Consider the following 22,500-nt stretch of genomic DNA (forward strand, 5'->3'; position numbering starts at 1 on the left):
CACCTGCAGACCTGCTTCACCGCCTGTGTGAAGTGACCCCCCTGCAGGCGGGGATCCTTACACCAGTCCTTGAGTTTGGTGCCATGTGCACTTCACCGCTGAGAATGGTTTTCTAGGTCAGGGCAGCTCACACCTTCCAGTGTCACATCTATTTTTCACTTTAATGATGACATCATTTTTCTATGCTGGACAGGAAAAAGGCCTAGTCTTGTTAGTCCCTGCAGATTCGGATCGTTTCAGAAATAAGTCTCTAATAATTTCTTCATGAGTTCAGTTTTGTATAGAATGAGGCAGAGGTAGAGGCAGAAGAGATCTTTGTTCTCCCAATTACCACCATCAGATGCTATTATATTTTGACCATCCTCTTTGCCACTTTCTCTCTGTGCCTATTCCTGATGTTCAAAATTGCCCTCCGTGCCAGTCCAAGCTCCCGTGACGTGCCTCAGAGCACCTGATGTGAACGCTCGCATTGTTGGGTCATCCCACTTCCGTTTGTCTTGTCCATCTCCAAAACTCTCTCCCTTTACACTGTCTGAACTGGAAGACGCTTTGAAGAGGGTTAAACCGGGAACAGCTGCTGGCTATGATAACATCACCCCAGAACTCATTCTTAACCTGGGCCCCGCGGCAAAGAAGTGGCTCACTTCATTCCTGTCCCACATCTTGGAATCTGAGTCTATGCCCAAAATTTGGCGTCGTGCGAAGATAATAGCAGTTTTGAAACCAAAGAAAGACCCAACACTGGCCGCCAGCTATAGACCAATTTATCTCCTCTCTGTGTGTTACAAACTTCTTGAGAGGCTGCTTCTGTACAGAGAAATTCCTATCACCCGTCCGAGCTGGTTTCCGCCCAGGAAGATCTACCTGCAAACAAGCCCTGGCCCTCTCAACTTACATTGAAAATGGATTCCAGAAGAATTTAAAGACGGGTGCTGTCTTTGTTGATCTCACAGCAGCCTATGACAGCCTATGACACGGTCTGGCAGCGTGGTCTCCTAGTCAAGATCTCTAGATGCCTGCCTCCATGGGTGGCCAACACTATATCGTTTCTTCTCCAAAACAGAAGATTCCGGGTGCATCTGGGTGACAAGTCTAGCAGATGGAGACTTGTCTCAAGTGGCCTCCCCCAGGGCTCTGTTCTGGCTCCTACGCTATTTAATATTTACATCAATGACCTCCCAGAAACTTCTTCAAGGAAGTTCATCTACGCCGATGACATCTGCTGTGCAACTCAGGCATCCAAGTTCGACATCCTCGAGGAAACACTCACGAAAGACATGTCTCTGATATCTGATTACTGTAAAAAATGGCGACTAATCCCTAGCACTGCAAAAACGGTATCATCTGTTTTCCATCTACACCATGCCTCGGCCTCACGTGAGCTTAATGTGCAGCTTGGCGATACGAGAATCCGGCATGAAGCCCAGCCAGTCTATCTTGGCGTTACTTTCGATCGCACCCTGTCATTTCACAAACATCTCATAAAAACTGCAGCAAAGGTGGGCGCGAGGAATCACATCATTGCTAGACTGGCCAGCTCCTCATGGGACGCGAGCGCTTCCACACTGCGATCATCCTCTCTGGCATTATGCTATTCCACTGCAGAATACTGTGCCCCAGTATGGTTCCGTAGCCCCCATGTCCACTTGGTCGATTCCAAATTATATTCCTCCATGAGGATCATTTCTGGAGCCATCCGTTCCACCCCGGTTCCATGGCTGCCAGTTCTTGGCAACATCGCCCCGCCAGATATTCGTCGGGATGCGGCATCATCTAAGTTCATTTCCCACGCCTACGCTCGACCGGACCTGCCAATATACGCGGATATCTTCGCCCACCCTGTCCAACGCTTGACGTCTCGTCACCCAATCTGGTCCCCTACGCCTACACTGAACTTCTCTGTTCCAGACTCTTGGAAACAGAGTTGGCAGTCAGCTGAGGTCAAGAACAAACACCTCATCACAGACCCCTGCAAGCGTCAACCCGGCTTTGACCTAGCACGTTATGATCAGGCCCTCCTCAGTCGCTATCGAACAGGCCATCGCCGCTATGTTCCATCGCTGGGGAGCCAGAGACGACCCGAACTGCCCCTGCGGCTCCAGACAGACTATGACCCACATAGTCAACGACTGCCACCTCTCCAGATTCAAAGGAGGTCTCGAAACTCTACATCAGGCTCAACCTGACGCTGTTGACTGGCTACGGAAGAAGGGCAAACGCTAGAAGAAGAAGAAGTTGGGTCGTCATAACTTTCCTACAGCTGCCACCTGCGCACGACAGCGGTCTCCCTAGACTGGAGGATCCAGTGTTGTTCATGCGTGTGCAGAGACATTAAAGGGGAAGATTTTGAAGTTCTCGTGTGTCCTTAGGTTGTATATTGATCAAATTTGAAGCATGATGATTTTTTTCCCTTTATTTTTGGGAGCTAGATTGCACACTCAGAACTCATGTTAGTCAGTATTTTGCTTCAATTCTTAGCAAGATAGGTGCTCACTTAGTAGGTGGTTAAATTAGGTTCTAAACGGTAGTAGTAATAATTTACACAAAGGATACCAGCCAGCTAAATGGCTCAAGTCGGTAGACTGCAGGGCTAATTAGTATCCAAGGTGCCTGGGTTGATTCCTGGTGCTGCATGTACCAGAGTGGTGCTCTGGTTCCTCTCTCTCTCTCTCTCTCATAGGAAAGAAATAAAAATAAATCATAAAAAGAAGAGAGAGAGAGAGAGAGAGACTGGTTGGAAGAAATTAAGATACTTGCAACACTGAGTTAGCAGGAAATTAGCGTAATGGTTCTGCAAAAGACTCAGTCCTAAGACTGAAGTGAGGTTCCGTCCCCTGCACCACCATAAACTGGAAGCTGATCAGTGCTCTGGATAAACAAACAAACAAACAACAACAACAACTCTGAGCCATTGCTGGTGAAGATGTTCCCCTTCTCCAATGAGCTTGAACTCCTCACACACTCTACCAGATGTGCCACAGATTAATGCCTTCCATTAATCTTATATTTCTTTCTTTTTTTTTTTAAGTGACTGATATCTTTTTTTCTTCTTCTTTTTTTTTTTGGCCTACACTACAAATTCACTTTGAGAGGAGGGGAAGACAGAGAGGGGGAGAGAAAGATAGATACCTGCAGACCTGCTTCATCGCTTGTGAAGTGTTCCCCCTGCAAATGGGGAGCTGGGGGCTGGAACTGGGATGTCTGCACTTCGGACATTGTGCGCTTAACCCAGTGCACCACCACCCCATCCCCTTGCCTTATATTTCTAAAGAAGGTTGTGATTCTAAAGTTAACACTAGAAATGTCTTAGCGTTTTGATTGAGAAGTACACTCTGATGAAATGAAAGCCTGATCATGCCTTTTCTTCACTCTGTTGTCTTCTGAGTTATGTAAACATGTTTGTATTTTATTTCACATATCTTAGTGTTTTATTATTATTATTTTTTGCCAGAGCACTGCTTAACTCTGGCTTATGGTGGTATGAGGGATTGAACCTCGGACTTTGGAGCCTCAGGCATGAGAGTCTCTTTGAATAAGCATTATGCTGTCTACCCTCACCCTATTTTGGTGTTTATTAAACATTACAGTTACAGACTTATATCTGCTACTAGTGTTGTCATTAATAGTTCATTAGAGCAACTGTTATTTGTTATTTTCCTCGCACTAGCTATTAGTGACATCTCCTTTTCTTTTCAGACAGAAGAAATGTATGAGTAAATTACTAGAGTACAGTGCTGATGTCAACATTTGTAACAATGAAGGCCTTACAGCAGTAAGTGCTAAGAATTTTATCTGCTGCAGTTGTCTCTCTCTCTCACTCTCTATCTCTTCCTTCCCTCTTTATTTCTTTCTGTTCCTATCTAATAAATACAAATAAAATAAGATTAAAAAACAGTGAAATGAAAACTGGATAGCATAGGTAGACATTTTAACAATGATTATCTTTGTGTGGTAGACTGGCAAGTGTTTAATACACCCTGTATGTTTTAGTATTTTTATATTGTACATGCATTTAGTGCTTATGAGATACAGCAAGTAAAGGATATACTACCTTCAGTGCTAATAGTTACTTTATTTTATTAAACATTCTTTTTTGGTATTGTCTTTATTTACTTATTGGGTAGTGACAGCCAGAAATCAAGAGGGAAGAGGGTGATGGGGGAGAGGCAGAGACCCCTGCAGCCCTGCTTCCCCACACCAAAGTTTGCCCCCTGCAGGTGGGGGCCAGTGGCTCCTATCCAGGTCCTTGCATACTGCAATGTGTGCGTTCCAACCAGGTGCGCCACCACCTGGCTCCAGTGCTAATTATTTTTTAACTTATATTTACTTGTGGGGAAGGAATAATACCTAATACCTTCTCTCTAGAGGTAAACTCTGCATAGAGTCCTGGGTCATCTGCTTAGTAATACTAAAGAGCACTTAGTATTACTATTTATAGTGATAAGAGTTTTTGGTAATACTAAATCTAGGATACTTCTTTGAACTGTAAAGACTTGGTTTGGAAATATGTGATAGTGTAACTTAGATCTTGATGCGTAATTCCCAGCTGCTCCCTCCCCCCCCAAAACCCCAGAAAATAAAAGTCTATGGGTTTACTTGTTATTGTTTAGTTTTTATGCTATGCTTACCATTGAAACAGTAGCATTGTTTAGCTGCTGTCTTTATATGAAACACTCTTGCACAATTGCTGAGTAACTCAATGGCTGCACAGATCCACTGGCTGGCTGTGAATGGGCGGACGGAACTGCTCCACGACCTTGTGCAGCACGTGAGTGACGTGGACGTGGAGGACGCCATGGGGCAGACGGCACTGCACGTGGCCTGCCAGAACGGTCACAAGACGGTATGTTCAGCTTCGAAAGCTTGAGACCATGTTGCATGTGCTACTTTTGAGTATTCTGAATTCATGAGAAATTTTTACTGTGCATTATAAGGGACATAAAGCATCCTAGCCACAACTTAAAAGAAATGGGAGCTAGAAAATCGCGCTTTAAAATCTTTTTAGAATATCTGTAATTTGGGCTGCGAATTCTTACTTTTGATACACAGGTTTTAATAGCAGGATATACTGAAATATCAAAGGCGGTATGCTCATATATAATTTTGACAGCTGTAGTATGTATCTTGTTCCATTCTGAGATTTACTAAATAATTGCTTCATATATTTAATATTAGCCGAAAGTGATCAGGATTATATAATGAGGAAAGTAAGCACTGATTCTGCTTGATGCAACTTGCGTTATCTTTTCTACTTTCTGAGAACATGAGGTGACCTTTAGAGTGACGACTGCTTTCTTCTTTTAGATTCCTAAAAGTGTGCGTCTGTTTCTTCGCAATGCTTTCCTTTTATTCCTCTGTATAAACATCTGAATTTAAACTTGCTAACACTTAAAATTTTTTTTTTTAATTTTCTTTATTTATTTGATAGAGACAGGCAGATATTGAGAAGGAAGGAGTAGATAGAGAGGAAGAGAGACAGAGAGACACCTGCAGACCTCTTCATCACTCGTGAAGCCTTCCCCCCCATGGGTGGGGATTGGAGGCTTGAACCTGGGTCCATGCACGCTGTTAACATGTGTACTCAACCAGGAGTGTCACCACCTGGCCCCACTAACACTTTTCTTATTCATTAGGAGACTTTGCTACTTATATGAGGGTTCTAACTTAGGATTTTTTGATTAGCTTTCTGCTTTGCTGTAATTTCCAATCCTGGTTACTAAGTCTTTTGCTTTTTCCACATCTGATATAGCAACAACAGCGGTGTTACCTGTTTGATAATATGAACAATAGCAACAACCAACCCAAAACAAATAAGCAAAAAAGAAATCACCACAAAAAAGAAATCACAACTACAAAGACATGAAAGTTTGTTAGTATATTTGGTTTTTGGTATACTACTGATCTGTCTGTCTCTTTTTTTTTTTTGTCACTGGCAGGGGTTCACTGCTCTGGCCCAGTTTTTTTTTTCAGATAGGAAATGAGAGATGTAGAGAAGGAAAGATACTGAAGATGTGTGAAGTCAAAGCAGGACGCTTTCTTCAGAGAGCTATCTTGATGACTTCTCTCTCCTGTCTCACAATGGGCCTAGGACTACACATATAAAAGATACCACTGTAGTCCAATTTTATTCTCTATTTTTGAAAGAAAAGCATATAGGGTGGGGGGAGACGGAGGGAGCAGAGTGGTGAAGAGACGCCACTCTGTCCCACCATCCACGGCCGTTAGCGCTACCCCTGGCGCTCCAGTATGGTGCTGTGGGCCTGTGCCTGCTAGGGGGTCTGCTTTCCCACTCAACTCTCAGCTGGCCACTGACTCTTATGTGTCTGTTGGGAGAATTCCCAGTGGAATCCAGTTTCCATATCTGCTAGCACTTTTCCTAACTTTGTGTTTAGAATGTAGGATCCTCTGTAATTACTTTATATGTGATCACAACTGACAGAGTAATGAATTTCTTAAAGCCAGTGAAGCAAAGATTGGCGCTTTTTAAAATTTTATTTATTTTTATTTTTATTATTTTTATTTTTTATTTAAGAAAGGATTAATTAACAAAACCATAGGGTAGGAGGGGTACAATTCCACACAATTCCCACCACCCAATCTCCATTTCCCACCCCCTCCCCTGATAGCTTTCCCATTCTCTATCCCTCTGGGAGCATGGACCCAGGGTCATTGTGGGTTGCAGAAGGTAGAAGGTCTGGCTTTTGTAATTGCTTCCCCGCTGAACATGGGCGTTGACTGGTTGGTCCATACTCCCAGTCTGCCTCTCTCTTTCCCTAGTAGGGTGGGTCTCTGGGGAAGCGGAGCTCCAGGACACATTGGTGGGGTCTTCAGTCCAGGGAAGCCTGGCCAGCATCCTGATGACATCTGGGACCTGGTGACTGAAAAGAGAGTTAACATACAAAGCCAAACAAATTGTTGAGCAATCATGGACCCAAAGCTTGGAATAGTGGAGAGGAAGTGTTAGGGGGATACTCACTGCAAACTCTAGTGTACTTCTGCTTTCAGGTATATATTTTGCAGTAGTTTATGGATACGTGTGAACATATGCTCTCTCTCACAGAAACTGGTGTATATCTAGGTTTTGGGACTTTGTTAGAAAGTGAACCACCTGAGATGGAATTAGAGTATACTATGAAAGGAAAGGTCTCACCCGAGTAATGAAGCTGAAGGGTTGTCATTCCACAGGTGAAGTCTCTGGACACAGTCTGAAGTGAAGCATGTTGAGGTGGCAATTGTTGCGTTGATTAGGTTGTCATCGGCAGATGCAATATTATTTGATATGGATTGGGAGAGGCATACGGGAAAGTGGGCCCTATCCAAGGGTTCCAGGACTGGGGGAAGTAGAGGCTCTATAGTGGAGATGTGAGGTTCCTGCTGTCTTAGGGTTCAAAAAGATAATCGATAGTTAATGTTATCATCACATTAATTGGTAATTGGGTTAACTTTGAAAAGTCCTTTTGTTAGGGTTTGCTGTACAGTATCCAGTATCTTGTATACAGCTGTGCTATTAGTTGCTTCTGATCTACTTGGTCTAGGCTTTTGAGAGAGTCCGCATATCAAATACACAGCCTATATATTAAAAAGATTCAGTCTGTGTTTTAAAAAACTTTGAGACATACAATTAATTTTCCCCCTCATATTAATTAACTAGTGATTCATATGTCTACATTTTGCTAGGAGTGTACATAAACACCATTCCCACCACCAAAAGACTGTGACCCATCCCTCCCACCCACTCCCACCCCCCACTGGCCCAGGAAGCTGCATGTCTACCCCTCACCACTGGGTTTTTACTTTGGTGCCCTACTTACAATTTGGTCAGGTCCTGCTTTTAGTTTCCCTTTCAGATCTTCTTCCTCAACTTCTGTTGATGAGTGGGATCATCCCATACTCATCTTTATCTTTCTGACTTAGCTCACTTAACATAATTCCTTCTAGCTCTGTCCAAGATGGGTCAGAGAAGGTGGGTTCATTGTTCTTGATAGCTGCATAGTATTCCATTCATTATTTTTTTATTACCATGAAGTTTATCTCTGGGGCTCGTTTTTGGCTACGAATCCATGGCTCCTGGTGGCCGTTTTTTCCTTCTTCTTCTTCCTCTTCCTCTTCTTCTTCTTTTTCTTCTTGTCCTCCTCCTCCTCCTCCTCCTCCTCCTCCTTTTAATTGAATAGGATAGAGAGAAATTGAGAAGAGGGGGGAGACAGAGAGGGAGAGAGAAAGATAGACACTGGCAGACCTGCTTCACTGCTGGCTAAGGCAGCCCCTGCAGGTGGGGAGTGAGGACTTGAACCCAGGCCTTTTGCATGGTGATATGTGGCTTAACCAGGTGCACCACCACCCAGCTGCTGGTTTTTGTCTTTTATGTATTTCTGTGATCCTTCAGTTAGGATAAAAAGGACTTTGAAAAATTAGTTTATCTCTCACCTTCAGGCTGAACTGCCTTTTTGTTTGTTTGTTTGTTTGTTTACTAGTGATTTAATAATGATCAATAAGATTATGGGATAAGAAGGGCACATTTCCAATCACCGGAGTTCCATATCCCATCCCCTCCATTGGAATGTTCCCTATTCTTTATCCCAAATAATTTATGGGGTGCACAAAGTGGAAGGTCTGCTTTCTGTAATTGCTTCTCTGCTAGCATGGACATTGGCAAGCGTATCCATACCCTCCCCCCCACTCTGCCAGCCTGTCTCTCTCTTTCCCTAGTGGGCAGGGCTCTGGAGAGGCGGGGTTCCAGGACACATTGGTGAGGTCATGTGCCCAGGGAAGTCAGGTTGGCATCATGGTGGCATCTGCAACTTGGTGGCTAAAAAGCATTAAGATATAAAGCAGGACAATTTGTTTAATAATCAGGAACATAAAGGTAAGACTATAGTAGTTGAGACTTGGGTGTCTTCATGTTGGAAGGAGCTAGGAAGTCTTCTGCTTACTCCAAGGGGCCCATGACTTTACTAATTTTTGCCTGAGCCTGACAGCTAACATGCAGGTGGGCTAAAGGTATTGTCTGGGAAGATGGTGTCAGAGTTGGGAATAGGACTAGAAAGCTGGATCAGGGCAGAGAGCAGCTCCCAAATATGGGAAAAGTATAAAAATACTGTTTAAGGGAGTCGGGCGGTAGTGCAGCAGGTTAAGCGCAGGTGGCGTAAAGCGCAAGGACCAACATAAGGATCCCGGTTCAAGTCCCCAGCTCGCCACCTGCAGGGGAGTCGCTTCACAGGTCTGCAGGTGTCTTTCTCTCCTCCTCTCTGTCTTCCCCTTCTGTCTCCATTTCTCTCTGTCCTATCCAACAATGGCAACATCAAAGTAAATAAATATTTTAAAAAATACTGTTTAAAACCCATCAGTGTCACCTAGGACCCATGTCTGTTCATATTCAGCACAGGAGCCTGTGTGACCTCTGGCTCCCTGTAGGTCTGAGCGCGCAGTCCATGGTCACAACCAGGAACGTTCCAGGCCGCACTCATTGCAGGGCCTGTCTTCATGGAGTGGTAGAGTGTGTTGACCCAGCCTCCCTTTGAAGATTGGGGCAGTTTCTACCATTGAGGGCGATGTCCTGTAGAGGCCCACAAGAGGGTTTATGGTGTTCCTCATGGAGATGACCAGTGATGGTGGAGAGAGATCTGTTGGCGACCCATCTTGTCTGTGTAGGAATCCCAGGACTCCCTGACTAGGGCCCCAGATGATGGTGTAGCCTGGTAGTGACCAAAAGGGCCATCATTAAAGTATGTGGGTCTCTTGCCCTTATCCAGCTTTTGTAGTGCTTACTTTATCTGACAAGGTTAGACTTGGAGTGATTGAGGGAAGTGAAATAGGAAGTAGGTGACAAGGAAGAGGGAATTTTTTTTTCTTTCTTTCTTTCTTTCTTTCTTTCTTTCTTTCCTTCTTTCTTTCTTTTTTGCCTCCAGGGTTATTGCTGGGGCTTGGTGCCTGCACTATGAATCCACTTCTCCTGGAAGCTATTTTTTCCCATTTTTTGCCCTTGTCGTTGTTGTTATTGTTGTCATTGCTGCTGTTGTTGGATAGGACAGAGAGAAATTGAGAGAGGAGGGGAAGACAGAGAGGGGGAGAGAAAGAGAGACACCTGCAGACCTGCTTCACCCCCATTATGCTATCTATCCCCACTCCAGACTGAACCTTTTAAAGTCTGTGTTGTTGTGCTATTATTACTTAATCTAATAATTACTTGTGCCTGTCAGTGGGTGAGCATATTCTTTTGTCTTGAATTGGATGGGCTTTCCTGAGTCATGACACATATTATTATGAGTAGGAATGAATGAATTTTTTGAGCATAGTATTTCTAGAAGTTGAATACTAAAATGCTTCATCTGACATCCTCATGACATATTTATCCTGAAAGTGGAAATGATCTTTTCATTGTCTCAGTGTAGCTGTTTTTTTGCATTAAAACTCTTTAAAAACTCATGTACCCAGTGGTTTTTGTTTCTAAGATTTATTTTTAATATTAAAAGTTTGCATGTTTGTTGCTATGCTTCACATTGGTTTCTGCTCACCCTACACCACTATTCCTCTGTCACAGATAGTCTTTTACAGACATTGAACCATCTTATGCGATGACTAGATAGAAAGATTGAAAAGATGTAGAGATATTGTGAGGAGATGGTTGAGCAGGCAGCGCTTAACCTATGAGATGAGTCCCTCCAGGTAAGTCTCTCGCTCTAAAGCGGGGTTGAGCACAGGGGGGACACAAATCTCACAAGGTTGGCAGCCATTTAAGCCTTCCCTCCCCCACAGAAACGTCCTGCATCTTCCCACCTGAGCACGGCATTCCTTAAAAACATTTAAGCCTGCTCCATTCTATATTTCCTTACTGTGTCCATTAGATATAAAGGAACAGGAGGAGATGTTGGAGAATTATACAGATGCAGGTTTTGCCACTCCCTGCGATTCCTCACAGTGCTCTTTTCAACCAGTCGTGTCCCGACACGTCACTCCTGGTGGTTGCCCAATAAAGCCCTCCCACTTTCTCTCTCTCTCCCTCTCTCTCTTTCCCTCTGGCGCTCTCTTGCCCGGTGGTGAGGTAGCAGGGACGGCCATATTTTCCCGCTGACTCCACGTGGCCTGAGCCACCCCCTCCTGATCCAATAATAAAGATTTGTGCACCCCATTTGCCTCGGATCTCCTCTCTCTCTTCTCCGCGGCGCAGCCCGACACATGTTAAACATTTTTTTAAAAGGTAGCCCCCGTGGTGGTGTAACTGGTTGAGCATATACATTACCGACCACAAAGACGCAGGCTAAGACCCCTGTCCCCTCCTGCAGGAGGGAAATGTCATGAGACATGGAGTAGTGCTGCAGGTGTCTCTCTTCCTTTGTCTCTCTCCTTTTCTATATCCCCTTATCGCTATGAGAAATAAAGAATATATAGTATGAAAAGTCTGCATATTGATTATAGCTATCATCTGTATATGATTGACATTTTAAATGTTTTACGTGATTCCAGTGAATTAATTTTAAAAGATTTTATTAGAGATTTAATGATTTACAAAATTACGAGGTAACAGGCATATAATTCTACACCATTTCCACCATTGTCTGTCTCCATTCCCTCCGCTTGAAACTGCGATAGTTCACCCCAGGTCACGGATATGGGTTGACTATTATCTCTGTATCTATTTATCTGTCAGTCTATCTGTATTTATATATATTTGCCCTTTTTTATGGTCCTGCCTTCTCTTCCTTTCTAAGTCACATCTATAACTACAACTACTTCCAAATATTCTTCCTTTTTTCCTCTTCTTTCTATAGGTCCTGATGAAATTGGAGTTCAGAGCCCCCTGGTCATCTTCCCCTTACATTTCTCCCCCTCTGGGGGCATGTATCAAAATTCTTTTTGGGGTGCAGAAGGTGGAAAGTCTGGCTTCTGTAATTGCTTCTCTGCTGGACATGGACATTGGCAGGTGGATCCACGCCCCCAGCCCATTTCTGTCTTTCCCTAGTGGGGTAGGGCTCTAGAGAGGGGAGGTTCCCAGACACTTTAGTGAGGTCATCTGCCCAGGAAAATCAGGATGAAATCTTAGTAGCATCTATAACTTGGTGGCTGAAAGGTGGTAAGATTTTATAAAGCAGGACAAATTATTTAATAAACAGGAACTAAAAAGAAGGAATAGAGCAGATGAGAATAGTACATACCACTGGGTGACCTTCTGGGCCCCCACCTCCTTTTCATTTTTTATTTAGGGGTAGGAGAGAAAGGAGACAGACCACAGCACTTGTCCGTCCTCCATGGAGCCTTGCATTCTGTCCACGCTGTTGCCAGGTGGTGCCTGGGCTGAAACCCAGTGCCTCGTGCCCAGGAAGGTATACAGTATACTCTACCCGATGGACTCCGTCTCAGTCCCCTTCTTCTTCTAGCGTTTGCCCTTCTTCCGTAGCCAGTCAACAGCGTCAGGTTGAAAGCTGTCAGGAGCTGCTTGTTGCTGGCTTTGAAAGTGACTGGGATCCATGTGGATTCAGTCGGCTAGGAAGGATCGTCAGTTTCCCCAATGAATGGGTACTCACGGGATGCACCACGAGAAGGTCGATCCAATGCATCCCTCAGCCCCCTAAATATGTTCAAAGCCATCTCAGTTATATTCAGACTAAGGAGACTGAGATGATTTATTTTTGAAATTTACCTTTAATCTGATTTTTTGATGGATGTCAGGAATGTCTAAAAAGATTTTGAGCAGGATGAGTACTAGATGATATCACTCACATGGAACACAAGAAACAAGGAAAGAAGGGGAAAAACAGAGAGAAACTTGGACTGTGGTGTATTACAGCAACACCAGGGACTGTCTCTGGAGGAGGGCGAGACAGGAGTGTAGAGAGGGTGTTAGAGCCTAGATCATGATGCCAGAAAAGGATTTAGTTGGTGATAGGAGTGGTGTGCCTACACCAGGTACAGGGAGATAAGCATTGCACCCATGTGCCAACAACTGTCACGAAAACCATTATCTCCCTAATAAAATGATTTGGAGACAAAAAAAAATATTTCAAGTAATTGACTGAAAACTAAAGCTTTGTCTAAGCGAGTATTGTATGGCTTTGATGATAAATGTTTTTTAAGATTTATGTTCTTTTTTGACTCACTTTATTGGGGGTTAATGGTTTACAGTACAGTTGTTGACATACAAGTCCGATTTCTCATCTCCTTGTGAGAAGTGTCTGCAAAACACTTTTGCCCTCAACTTAGGTCCTTTGATAGAAAGTTTCATTTTTGCTGTAAGAAATCAAGCAATATTGCTATGCCACTATATATATATATATATATATATATATATATATATATATATATATATATATTTCTTGAACCAGGTTAAAGGTCTCATCATCCTTTTATTTCCAGGAAGTTGCTTGGGCATTTGAAGACTACCTTCTGACTGTTCTGATTTTCTTTTCTTGCACAGTGGTTTGAAATGACTTCAGTTTCTTTTAAAAAATGATCAGAGGAAAGAAATCACACCTCCTTAATTTAATTTTTACAGTGTTCCTTAGATTAGCTGTTGTATGGCATCATTAGCTGTAACAAACCAGGATTATGATTTCGCTTTGGATATGGATCTTAAGAAATATTTTCAGAGATTGAGTAAATAGTTCAGCACTAGATCACTGGTCGTTCATTCCTGAGGGCCCATACCCTCCCCCCCCCCCCCCCCCCCAGTTTTAGGTACTGACTCAACCATATGTATGCCAGCACTGAGCAGTGCTCTGGTCACTCTCACCACCCCTCCCCACCCCCCCTACCAAATACCAAAATCTTATTTCAGGGGCTCGGGGACGGTGCACCAGGTAGAACACATGCTTGAGGACCCAGGATCCTGGCCACCACCTTGGCAGGGCCAGAAGGAGGCTTCAGGAGTGATGGAACCCTGTGTGGTGCCTCCTCTCTTTCTTTCTCTTTCTCTGCCTCTCCTTCTCTCTCTCCCGCTCCCCCTTTTTTTGTCTTTCTCTCTGTATTTGGGGTGAAAAAAGTTTCTACCAGGAGTAGTGGAATCACACAGGCATGAAGCCCTGGTGGGGGGGGGGAGAGAACAGATTTTTAAGAGTTTGATTACTGAGCTGGCTTATTTCATAGTCTGACTTTCTGTCCCTGCCCTTAATCTCCCTTCTCATTTGTTCACATAGTCCCGATACATAGAGATGGTCTGAATGATGACAATAATGAAGAAAAGTGTTGTGAAAACTGTGGAAGACATAATATGATTTCTCATATTATTAAATATGGATTTTAACATTCTGTGAGAGAGTACAAAGAGCACATTCTCAATCCCTTATTTATTTATTTTGTTTTAATGAGAGAGATAGAGAGAAATACACAGGGATGGGTGTTGCACAGACACAGGAAGACCAGAACACTGCTCGGCTCTGGCTTATAGTGGTGCTGGGGATTGAACCTGGGACCTTAGAGCCTCAGGGATGAAAGTATTTTGCAGAACCATTATGCTGTCTCCTGTAGTCCTGTTCTATGTGATACAGTAGATCCAGTGTGTTGCTTGATTTTTAATTACATTTTTTGAAATGCATAGTTTAACCTAACCCTAAATAGGTACAGTTCACTCCATTTAAATTTGTTTTCTTTATTGAAGGGATTAATGGTTTGCAGTGAACAGTAAAATATAGTACTTTGTTTGAACATGTGTATCCTTTCTCAGTTTTCCGCATACCAATTCAACCCTCTCTGGGTCCTCCTCTGCCACTATGCTCCAAGACCTGACCCCTACCCCTTCCTCAGTCTTTTCCTTTGGTGCAATACACCAAACCCAGTCCAAGTTCTGCTTTGTGCCAAATATATAATATATATATTATATATATTATATATAATATATATATATATATTCCCCCCCTTTTGTTGCCCTTGTTGCTTTTTATTGTTGTTGTAGTTATTATTGTTGTTACTGATGTCATCGTTGTTGGATAGGACAGAGAGAAATGGAGAGAGTAGGGGAAGACGGACAGGGGGAGAGAAAGACAGACACCTGTAGACCTGCTTCACCGCTTGTGACACAGACTCCCCTGCAGGTGGGGAGCCGGGGGCTCGAACTGGGATCCTTACGTGGGTCCTTGCTCTTTGCACCACATGCACTTAACCTGCAGCATTACTACTCAACTCTTTTTTTTTTTAATGAACGTCACATGAGCTTTCTGGTAACTTTTATCCTTGTCATTAGTTCTTTAAAATGTATTTTATGTTGAATTGCCACAGTGGTTGATTACTGTTTTCCTGAAATAATCTGGATTTTGAAATTCTAGATAGTTTTCAAATGAGTCGCTCACAGTTTATATAAATTAAAGTACACAACAGGATTCGTTATTGGACTGGTTTACAGCTCACTGTTTGTTTTTTTTTATCAGAATTCTTTACATTATTAGACTCATAAAGCTAATCTAGTTTCTCAACAGTATAATATAATAAATGAATATTGTTTACAGTAGATCAAAGCTCTTGAAACTCAAAAGCAAATGTTTGAGAGTAGTTAGGATCGGCAGCCTTTGCTAGAAGTTGACTAGGCTTGCTAAGCAACTGTTACTGACCAGTGTTCACTTGATTTCATTAGCCAGCTTCCAGACTTTTTATTCAGAGAATCATAGCACAATGTTAATCATCCTTAACCTTGACACAAGAAGAGATGCTAATATTTCAGTTTTTTTTTTTTTTTTGTATATGTTCCCAGTAATCTATTTAACTGTTAGAATTCTCCCTTAGTCATTTCTGGGAAATGTGAGAGAACAATAGAAAAATTTCCTATGAATTTATTTTTTATTTTTTATTTTTAAAACATTACTGAATGATAGTGATTTTTGCTAAACGTTACATACAAGGTCAGTGACTCAATAAGTTTAAGATACATGCATCTCCAGAGAAAACCTACATTATGCAGCCATTAATTAATCATTTTTTTAGTCTATAAATTACTTGTGCATTTCTTTTAAATCATGCTGTCTAAGAAATTAAAGATACTTTTTTGTTATTTGGCCTTTTTAGCTAATACTAAGATTTTTTACTTGTGGGTTTAGAGCTGACTATTCCTTTTTTTACTTCGATCAGTGTTGTTTGAGCGCTAACATCAATTAAGCAGAGCTGTCTGGATGTCTTACTTTGTGATTTAGCAATGTACTGGGCACAGGTGGCCTTGTTTAGTCACTGCCTTCAATTAAATGACTTTTGATATCGACCTAGACATTAACTTTATACATTGCTTTTCCACTCAGGATATTGGCTTTTTTTTTTTTTTTTTCCCTTTTCTCTTGAAAGGTCATGAATTCTGTTGAAACGATATTGGTTCTTCTCAAAACCCTTTTGAAAGCCATATGAAAAAATCCTCTGTTATGCTTCTTATTTCAAATTCCTTTTCTGAAGTTTCTATTCTATAAAAAGAAAACTGCCAATAAATTATTTAGGAATAATTTTTTTTTGAAGCAGGAAAGGTTTGGACAGGGAATTTAAAATTCCAGTTAAAAAATTAAAAATTAATTTTATGCTGTGCAGGAAAATGTACTCGGAGCCTCGTGGTGTATCAGTAGTAGTGACACTCCTGGCCTGCCATTCTTTCTTTCTTTCTTTCTTTCTTTCTTTCTTTCTTTCTTTCTTTTTTTTTTTTTTTTTATCAGTGCACTACTCAGCTCTGGCTTATGGTGAGATGGTAAGGGGATTGACTGTTGGACTTTAGAGCCTCAGCCAAGATAGTCTGCACTATAAATCCACTGCTCCTGGAGACCAGTTTTTCCATTTTGTTGCCCTTGTTGTTGTTGTTATTATTATTATTGTTGTTGCTGGATAGGACAGAGAGAAATTGAGAGAGGAGGGGAGGACAGAGGAGGAGAGAAAGATGGACACCTGCAGACACCTGCAGACCTGCTTCACCATTTGTGAAGAGACTCCCCTGCAGGTGGGGATTCTGTCCTTGCACTTCACTTCGGGCCATTTGCACTTAACCCTCTGTGCTGCCACCTGCCCATCATTCCCCCCCCCCCCCCCCCCCGCCCCCGCCGTCTTCCCCTCTTTAGAGAGGGAGAGAGAGAGTGTGAGAAAGAAGAAAGATCCCAGTGCAGCACTCCAGCATTCACGGGGCTCCATAGCAGAGTGCTTTCTGTTATACTTCCCTGGGTGCTGGGGCATGAATCCAGGCTCTCACCCTCAGCCAGTCACACGTTCTTTCTTGTGAGCTTTCTTTTGATCCCATCCTTTTATGCGTTTCTTTCTTTCTTTCTTTCTTTTTTTTTTTTTTTTAACTTAAGAACACCGAGTTACCTTCATCTGAGTTTTACTCATTTCAATATTATTTTCCCTTTGCAGACAGGTACATAGATAGAGAGATTTACATATGCTGGAAAAATAAAAACTACAATTTAGGTTCTCTGATTTTTGTTCCTTTTATGATGACATGTTGTAACTGATTGGACTGTACAGTATCCATTTTCTTCCTGGTTTAGAGATTTTATGAAAGGAAATCAGGAAGCATTTAAAAAAATTCTGAAGACGGGTGACTTTTCACTCATTTTAGTGTTGCATGGCAACCTCCCTCCTTCAGACTTCCTTCTCTGCCTACACACATACTCATCATCCTTTGAAGGAAATGAATTTCTTGCCCTGTTTGTCTTCAGTTAATATTTTTCAAATTAAGTTTCTTTTCATGGTTTCACGTCTTGAGAAAATTTGGTTGAGAATATTTTATTAAAACAAAAGCAGAAAGATAGGTGGGAGAGAAAATGGTGGAATGAAGTATTTTTATTTGTATCTTTTTCTTACCTTACAGAATTTTCAGTATCTTTGCATAGTCTTCCCTGTGTGCAAGGATGTGCTAGGTGCATATGACACTACTTCTTCCGGCAAGCCACACGTCAGACGTGACTGACCTGATGTTTGTGGCATGTGTTTCTGATGTTGTAATAGTTTTCATATTGTAATGTCTATTGTACCATGTGGCTTTTGAAATGACATCATTTTAAACTAAAAAACAAATAGCAAGGCACTCCAGCTTGATTCTCAAATAGTTATTTAGTATGGAATTTTCAGGGTATCTGTAATTAATCTAATATATGAAGATATACCAGATCAGCTACCATAGGATAAGAGGGGTTCAACTCCACACAATTCCCACCACCAGAACTCCGTATCCCATCCCCTCCCCCGATAGCTTTCCTATTCTTTAACCCTCTGGAGTATGGACCCAGGGTCATTGTGGAATGCAGAAGGTGGAAGGTCTGGCTTCTGTAATTGCTTCCCCGCTGAACAGGGGCGTTGACAGGTCGATCCATACTCCCAGCCTGCCTGGGAGGAGAGGAAAGCAGAGAAACACAGCTGCTGCTGCTCCATAGTGCTGCCTCCACAAGTCTCTGAGGCCTTACTTTTCCTGTTAGGTCCCTTTCACCACTGACCAGTTTAATTCCAATTTATACACACACACACACACACAACACACACACACACACACACACACACACACACGCACATACACTTTTTTTCAAGAGAAATGCCAGTGAGGTTCATAGCTATAAATTCAGAATGAATTAATTTTTTGTGGTTTTCAGGCAAACCTTACCCTACCCTAATCACCAAATACTGTTTATTTTGTATGTTTGTGGTGCTGGGGATGAAAGCTGGGGCCTCATACATGTGAGGCATGTCTTCTATCACTGAGCTAAGTGTCCTTCCCCTACATATATATCTTAAAGATTTTTACATGCTTACATTGATAGTTGATTGGATAAGTAAAGTTTAGGAACAGCTTATCAATGAGTAACAGAGAATCAGAGTCACTATTGGGTACTTTTAAGTAGCAGAAGGAATTACTAGGTCTTTAACATTTAGTACTTTATAAACTATGCTCTTGAAGTTCAAGAAACAGCTCCGATACCTAATTTTTGTCTTTAGAGATTTTTTTTTTCTTTCTGTTTTTAAAAATGAGGTATTTAGAATAGCACTTCCAATTTACTATTCATGGTTGACTACTTGAACTTGTTACTTGTGATAAAAGTAAAAACTAAGTTCCTTCCACATTTTAAGCCCTCAATAGCTTCATGTGCCTGGTGACTGTTACACGGCAATTCTGAGGAGCCTTTTCAAAGACTGACACAGCTTATTTTACGTGGGTAATTCCACATGTGGTTGTAGTGCTTAAGAGATTCTGATAGTATGCCAAGAAGTTGAATTTGTTTAGCTATGGTAAGTGTTTTGTGCTTTTACTTTGGAACTGCAAGTCGTGGGAGGCACTTTCCTTATATGAATCAGAGTCGTGATCACTGCGTCTTCGGGTGATTTCTCCGGCTGTGCTTTTAACTGTGTCTTCCCCTTTCCAGACAGTGCAATGCTTGCTAGACAGTGGTGCTGATATTAACAGGCCCAATGTGTCCGGAGCCACTCCACTGTACTTTGCTTGCAGGTATGGTACTTTGTTTTTCCAGATGTGCTCATTCAAGAATGTTATTCATCCACTGTATTTCCAAACACAAACATTTCTGTGTATTTTCTAAAACTCTGTTTTTCTACAACTTAATTGGGTTGCTAGAAAAGTCATGACACATTTTTGCATAGAGAAACATAGAAAAGAGCATTACGACTTTTCCGATGGTCCCATATTTTCTTCTCTTTAACATTAGGATTCTACTACTCAACTGTGTGAAAGCTTCTTGCTGCCAGTGTTTTCATATGCTGCTGATAGGAGCTTTAGGTTTTCTTGATAGTTTACACTTTAGACTAATAAGTAATTTAAAAAAGGCATATAGTAATGTAAATGTAGTCATTCCCGTTGTTCACTTTTTAAAAACAATCAGATCACTTGAATAATACATCCCATTTTCTTTTAAAATTTAACTAGAGAGAGAGAGATACAGAGAGAGAGATGGAGAGAGAGAGAGAGAGAGACACCAGCGCACTGCTCAGCTCTGGGTTACAGTGATACGGGGAATTGAACCTGCAACTTTTGAGCCACAGGCATGAAAGTTCTTTTGCATAGCCATCATGCTGCCTCCCCTACTAATGGGATTAACTGTTAAAGAATATCAGGATTAAGAGTCATGGCTTTGCTTTTTTTGAATATATAACTTTAAAAAAATAGTCTTTGTAGATTTTAAGTTATGCATTAGGTTATTTCTGTCATGGTTCATTTTCTGAAAACATTGGTTTTGCTCATTGATTCATCTGTGTAGTAAATAAATATTGATTTACTACTCACCATGTGCCAAGCATTACTGTAGACATCAGTGGTACAGTAGTAAAACCCAGACCTGATGGAACAGTATTTATATTTCCCTTTTCCCTCCATACACAGACACACACACACACACATACACACAGACATGCACACACACACACAGACACATATACACACACAGACACACACACATACACATATACACACACAGAGACACACACATACACATACACACATACACATATACACATATACGCACACACACACATACAAACATGCACACACATACACATATACACACAGACGCACACACACATATACACACACACACACACACACACTCAGTGAGATGAATGCATTTGATAGGCAGGAACAGTTCACAACATACTAGTGATTCGTCTCTTTCCTGTAGATTTTATGAATTATAGTATTTCCTCTTAAATTCAGTTACAGCATTCCCCAGAAAACTTTTCTTATCATTTGTTCTGTTTCGTATCATTTAATTGGAGTGTGTCTTAAGACCAAAAGTTCTGCTTTTCTTCATGTTAAGTTTCTAGTATCACTTTGATCAGACCTATTCCAGTCATCCTGGGACAACTTTTGTATGAAAACGCAAGCACTAGCTAGCTTCTTAATCCAGCCCTTCTTCTTACATTATTCTTACAGTGTGATTGCCTGATAAAAAGATTAACGCCCTCTTGAATTTTGAGTAATATAATCATTTGGTCTCTTGAAATCATATCCAGTCTCAAGGGATTATCTCTTGTGTCGGCCTTTCAACCTCCTTTCTGCCTGAGTCATGTGACCACTTGCATGTCTGATAGAGTCTCAGTGATAACAGGATTTTCCTATTCAAGCTTTTTTTTTTTTTTTTTTTTTTAAATTTCCCTCACGTATGGAAACCTAGAGACTTGGTCCTTTTCTTTCTCTCTCTTTAACCCTTAGCTTGGCATTTATTAGGGGCTTGCACACATCCCACTGTCAGCATATATTCTCAGTTTCACTTTTTTCCCCCCACCTCACAAAAGTCTGTCTTGCTTATGGTGGCTTCTCTTGTATAGACCACTACAGTGCTCTTCTAACTGACCTTTCCGATTTTTGTATTAAAACAATGTTGTTGTGAAACACTGAGTTGACCTTTGCTTCTTTGTGTCTTCACCACGTATATAGATCTTTTTTTTTTTTTTTTTTGCCTTCAGGGTTATTGCTTGTGCACTACGAATCCACTTCTCCTGGAGGCCATTTCCCCCATTTTGTTGCCCTTGTTATTGTGTTATTATTATTGTTGTCATTGTTGTTGTTGTTGGATAGGACAAAGAGAAATGGAGAGAGGAGGGGAGACAGAGAGAGGGAGAGAAAGACAGACACTTGCAGACCTGCTTCACCACCCGTGAAGCGACCCCACTGCAGGTGGGGAGCCAGGGGTTGGAATCGCGATCCCACGCGGGTCCTTGCACTTTGCGCCATGTGCGCTAAACCGCTGCGCTACCCCCCCATATATAGAACTTTTTAGGTGCTTTTTCCTTATATTTCAGATAAATTCCTGACTTGGCTTTTTGTCTTGAGACCTTCCTGGCCTGGCCCCTGTTTACTATAGCACCATTAGCTCTCTTTAATGTCCTTGAAAGCATTGGCCTCTTAGCCACCAGATTCTTTATTTTTCAAGCCTGAAATGCTCGTCTCTTGACATAGTTGACGTTCTTGCGTCACTGCTTAACTGCTACTTTTTAAGGAAGACAATTGCAAGGCAATCTAAGAAAGTCTGTCTTCAAAATTTTCTCCACAGCTTCATGGTCATTTCCTTGATGGCGTTTTGTATTTTGCAGCTGTTCAGTTGCTTATAGCCTGTCTTTTCTAACAGATTGAAAGCTCTGTGAATGCAAGACTTTGTTAATTTCCCTTTATCTTTATACTCAATGTATTGTACTCAATATTTTGTCCTTAGGAGCACTTTGGAATGAATGAATCACTATGTTTTTATGTTTGAAAAATATCTTATGTAATACAGTACCATTTATATTAGTAAAATAAAGTTTATTTGCATTTTATGTATTTTAAATATTTATTTCTTTTTGTTACCCTTGTCTTATTGTTGTATTTATTATTGTTATTGCTGTTGATGTCGTCATTGTTGGATAGGATAGAGAGAAATGGAGAGAGGAGGGGAAGACAGAGGGGGAGAGAAAGACAGACACCTGCAGACCTGCTTCACCGCCTGTGAAGCGACTCCCCTGCAGGTGGGGAGCCGGGGGCTGGAATCGGGATCCTCAGGCCGGTCCTTGCGCTTTGCACCACGTGTGCTTAATCCGCTGCGCTACCGTCGGACTCCCTGCATTTTATATTTTATA

At 41.8% G+C, this 22,500-nt stretch overlaps 1 protein-coding gene across 2 annotated transcripts in view; it reads left to right on the forward strand.

Annotated features, from left to right (window-relative positions):
* The window catches only part of HACE1 (HECT domain and ankyrin repeat containing E3 ubiquitin protein ligase 1), a 96,384-nt gene that overhangs the window by 12,148 nt on the left and 61,736 nt on the right, over positions 1–22,500 (forward strand). For both annotated transcript variants that reach the window (XM_060190709.1, XM_060190710.1), the window contains exons 5-7: positions 3,697–3,772; positions 4,712–4,843; positions 19,299–19,381. In XM_060190709.1, the coding sequence (XP_060046692.1) occupies positions 3,697–3,772; positions 4,712–4,843; positions 19,299–19,381 (291 nt within the window). The remainder of the gene's footprint in view (positions 1–3,696; positions 3,773–4,711; positions 4,844–19,298; positions 19,382–22,500) is intronic.

Source organism: Erinaceus europaeus, chromosome 4, assembly GCF_950295315.1.
Source record: "Erinaceus europaeus chromosome 4, mEriEur2.1, whole genome shotgun sequence".
Lineage (NCBI taxonomy): Eukaryota > Metazoa > Chordata > Mammalia > Eulipotyphla > Erinaceidae > Erinaceus > Erinaceus europaeus.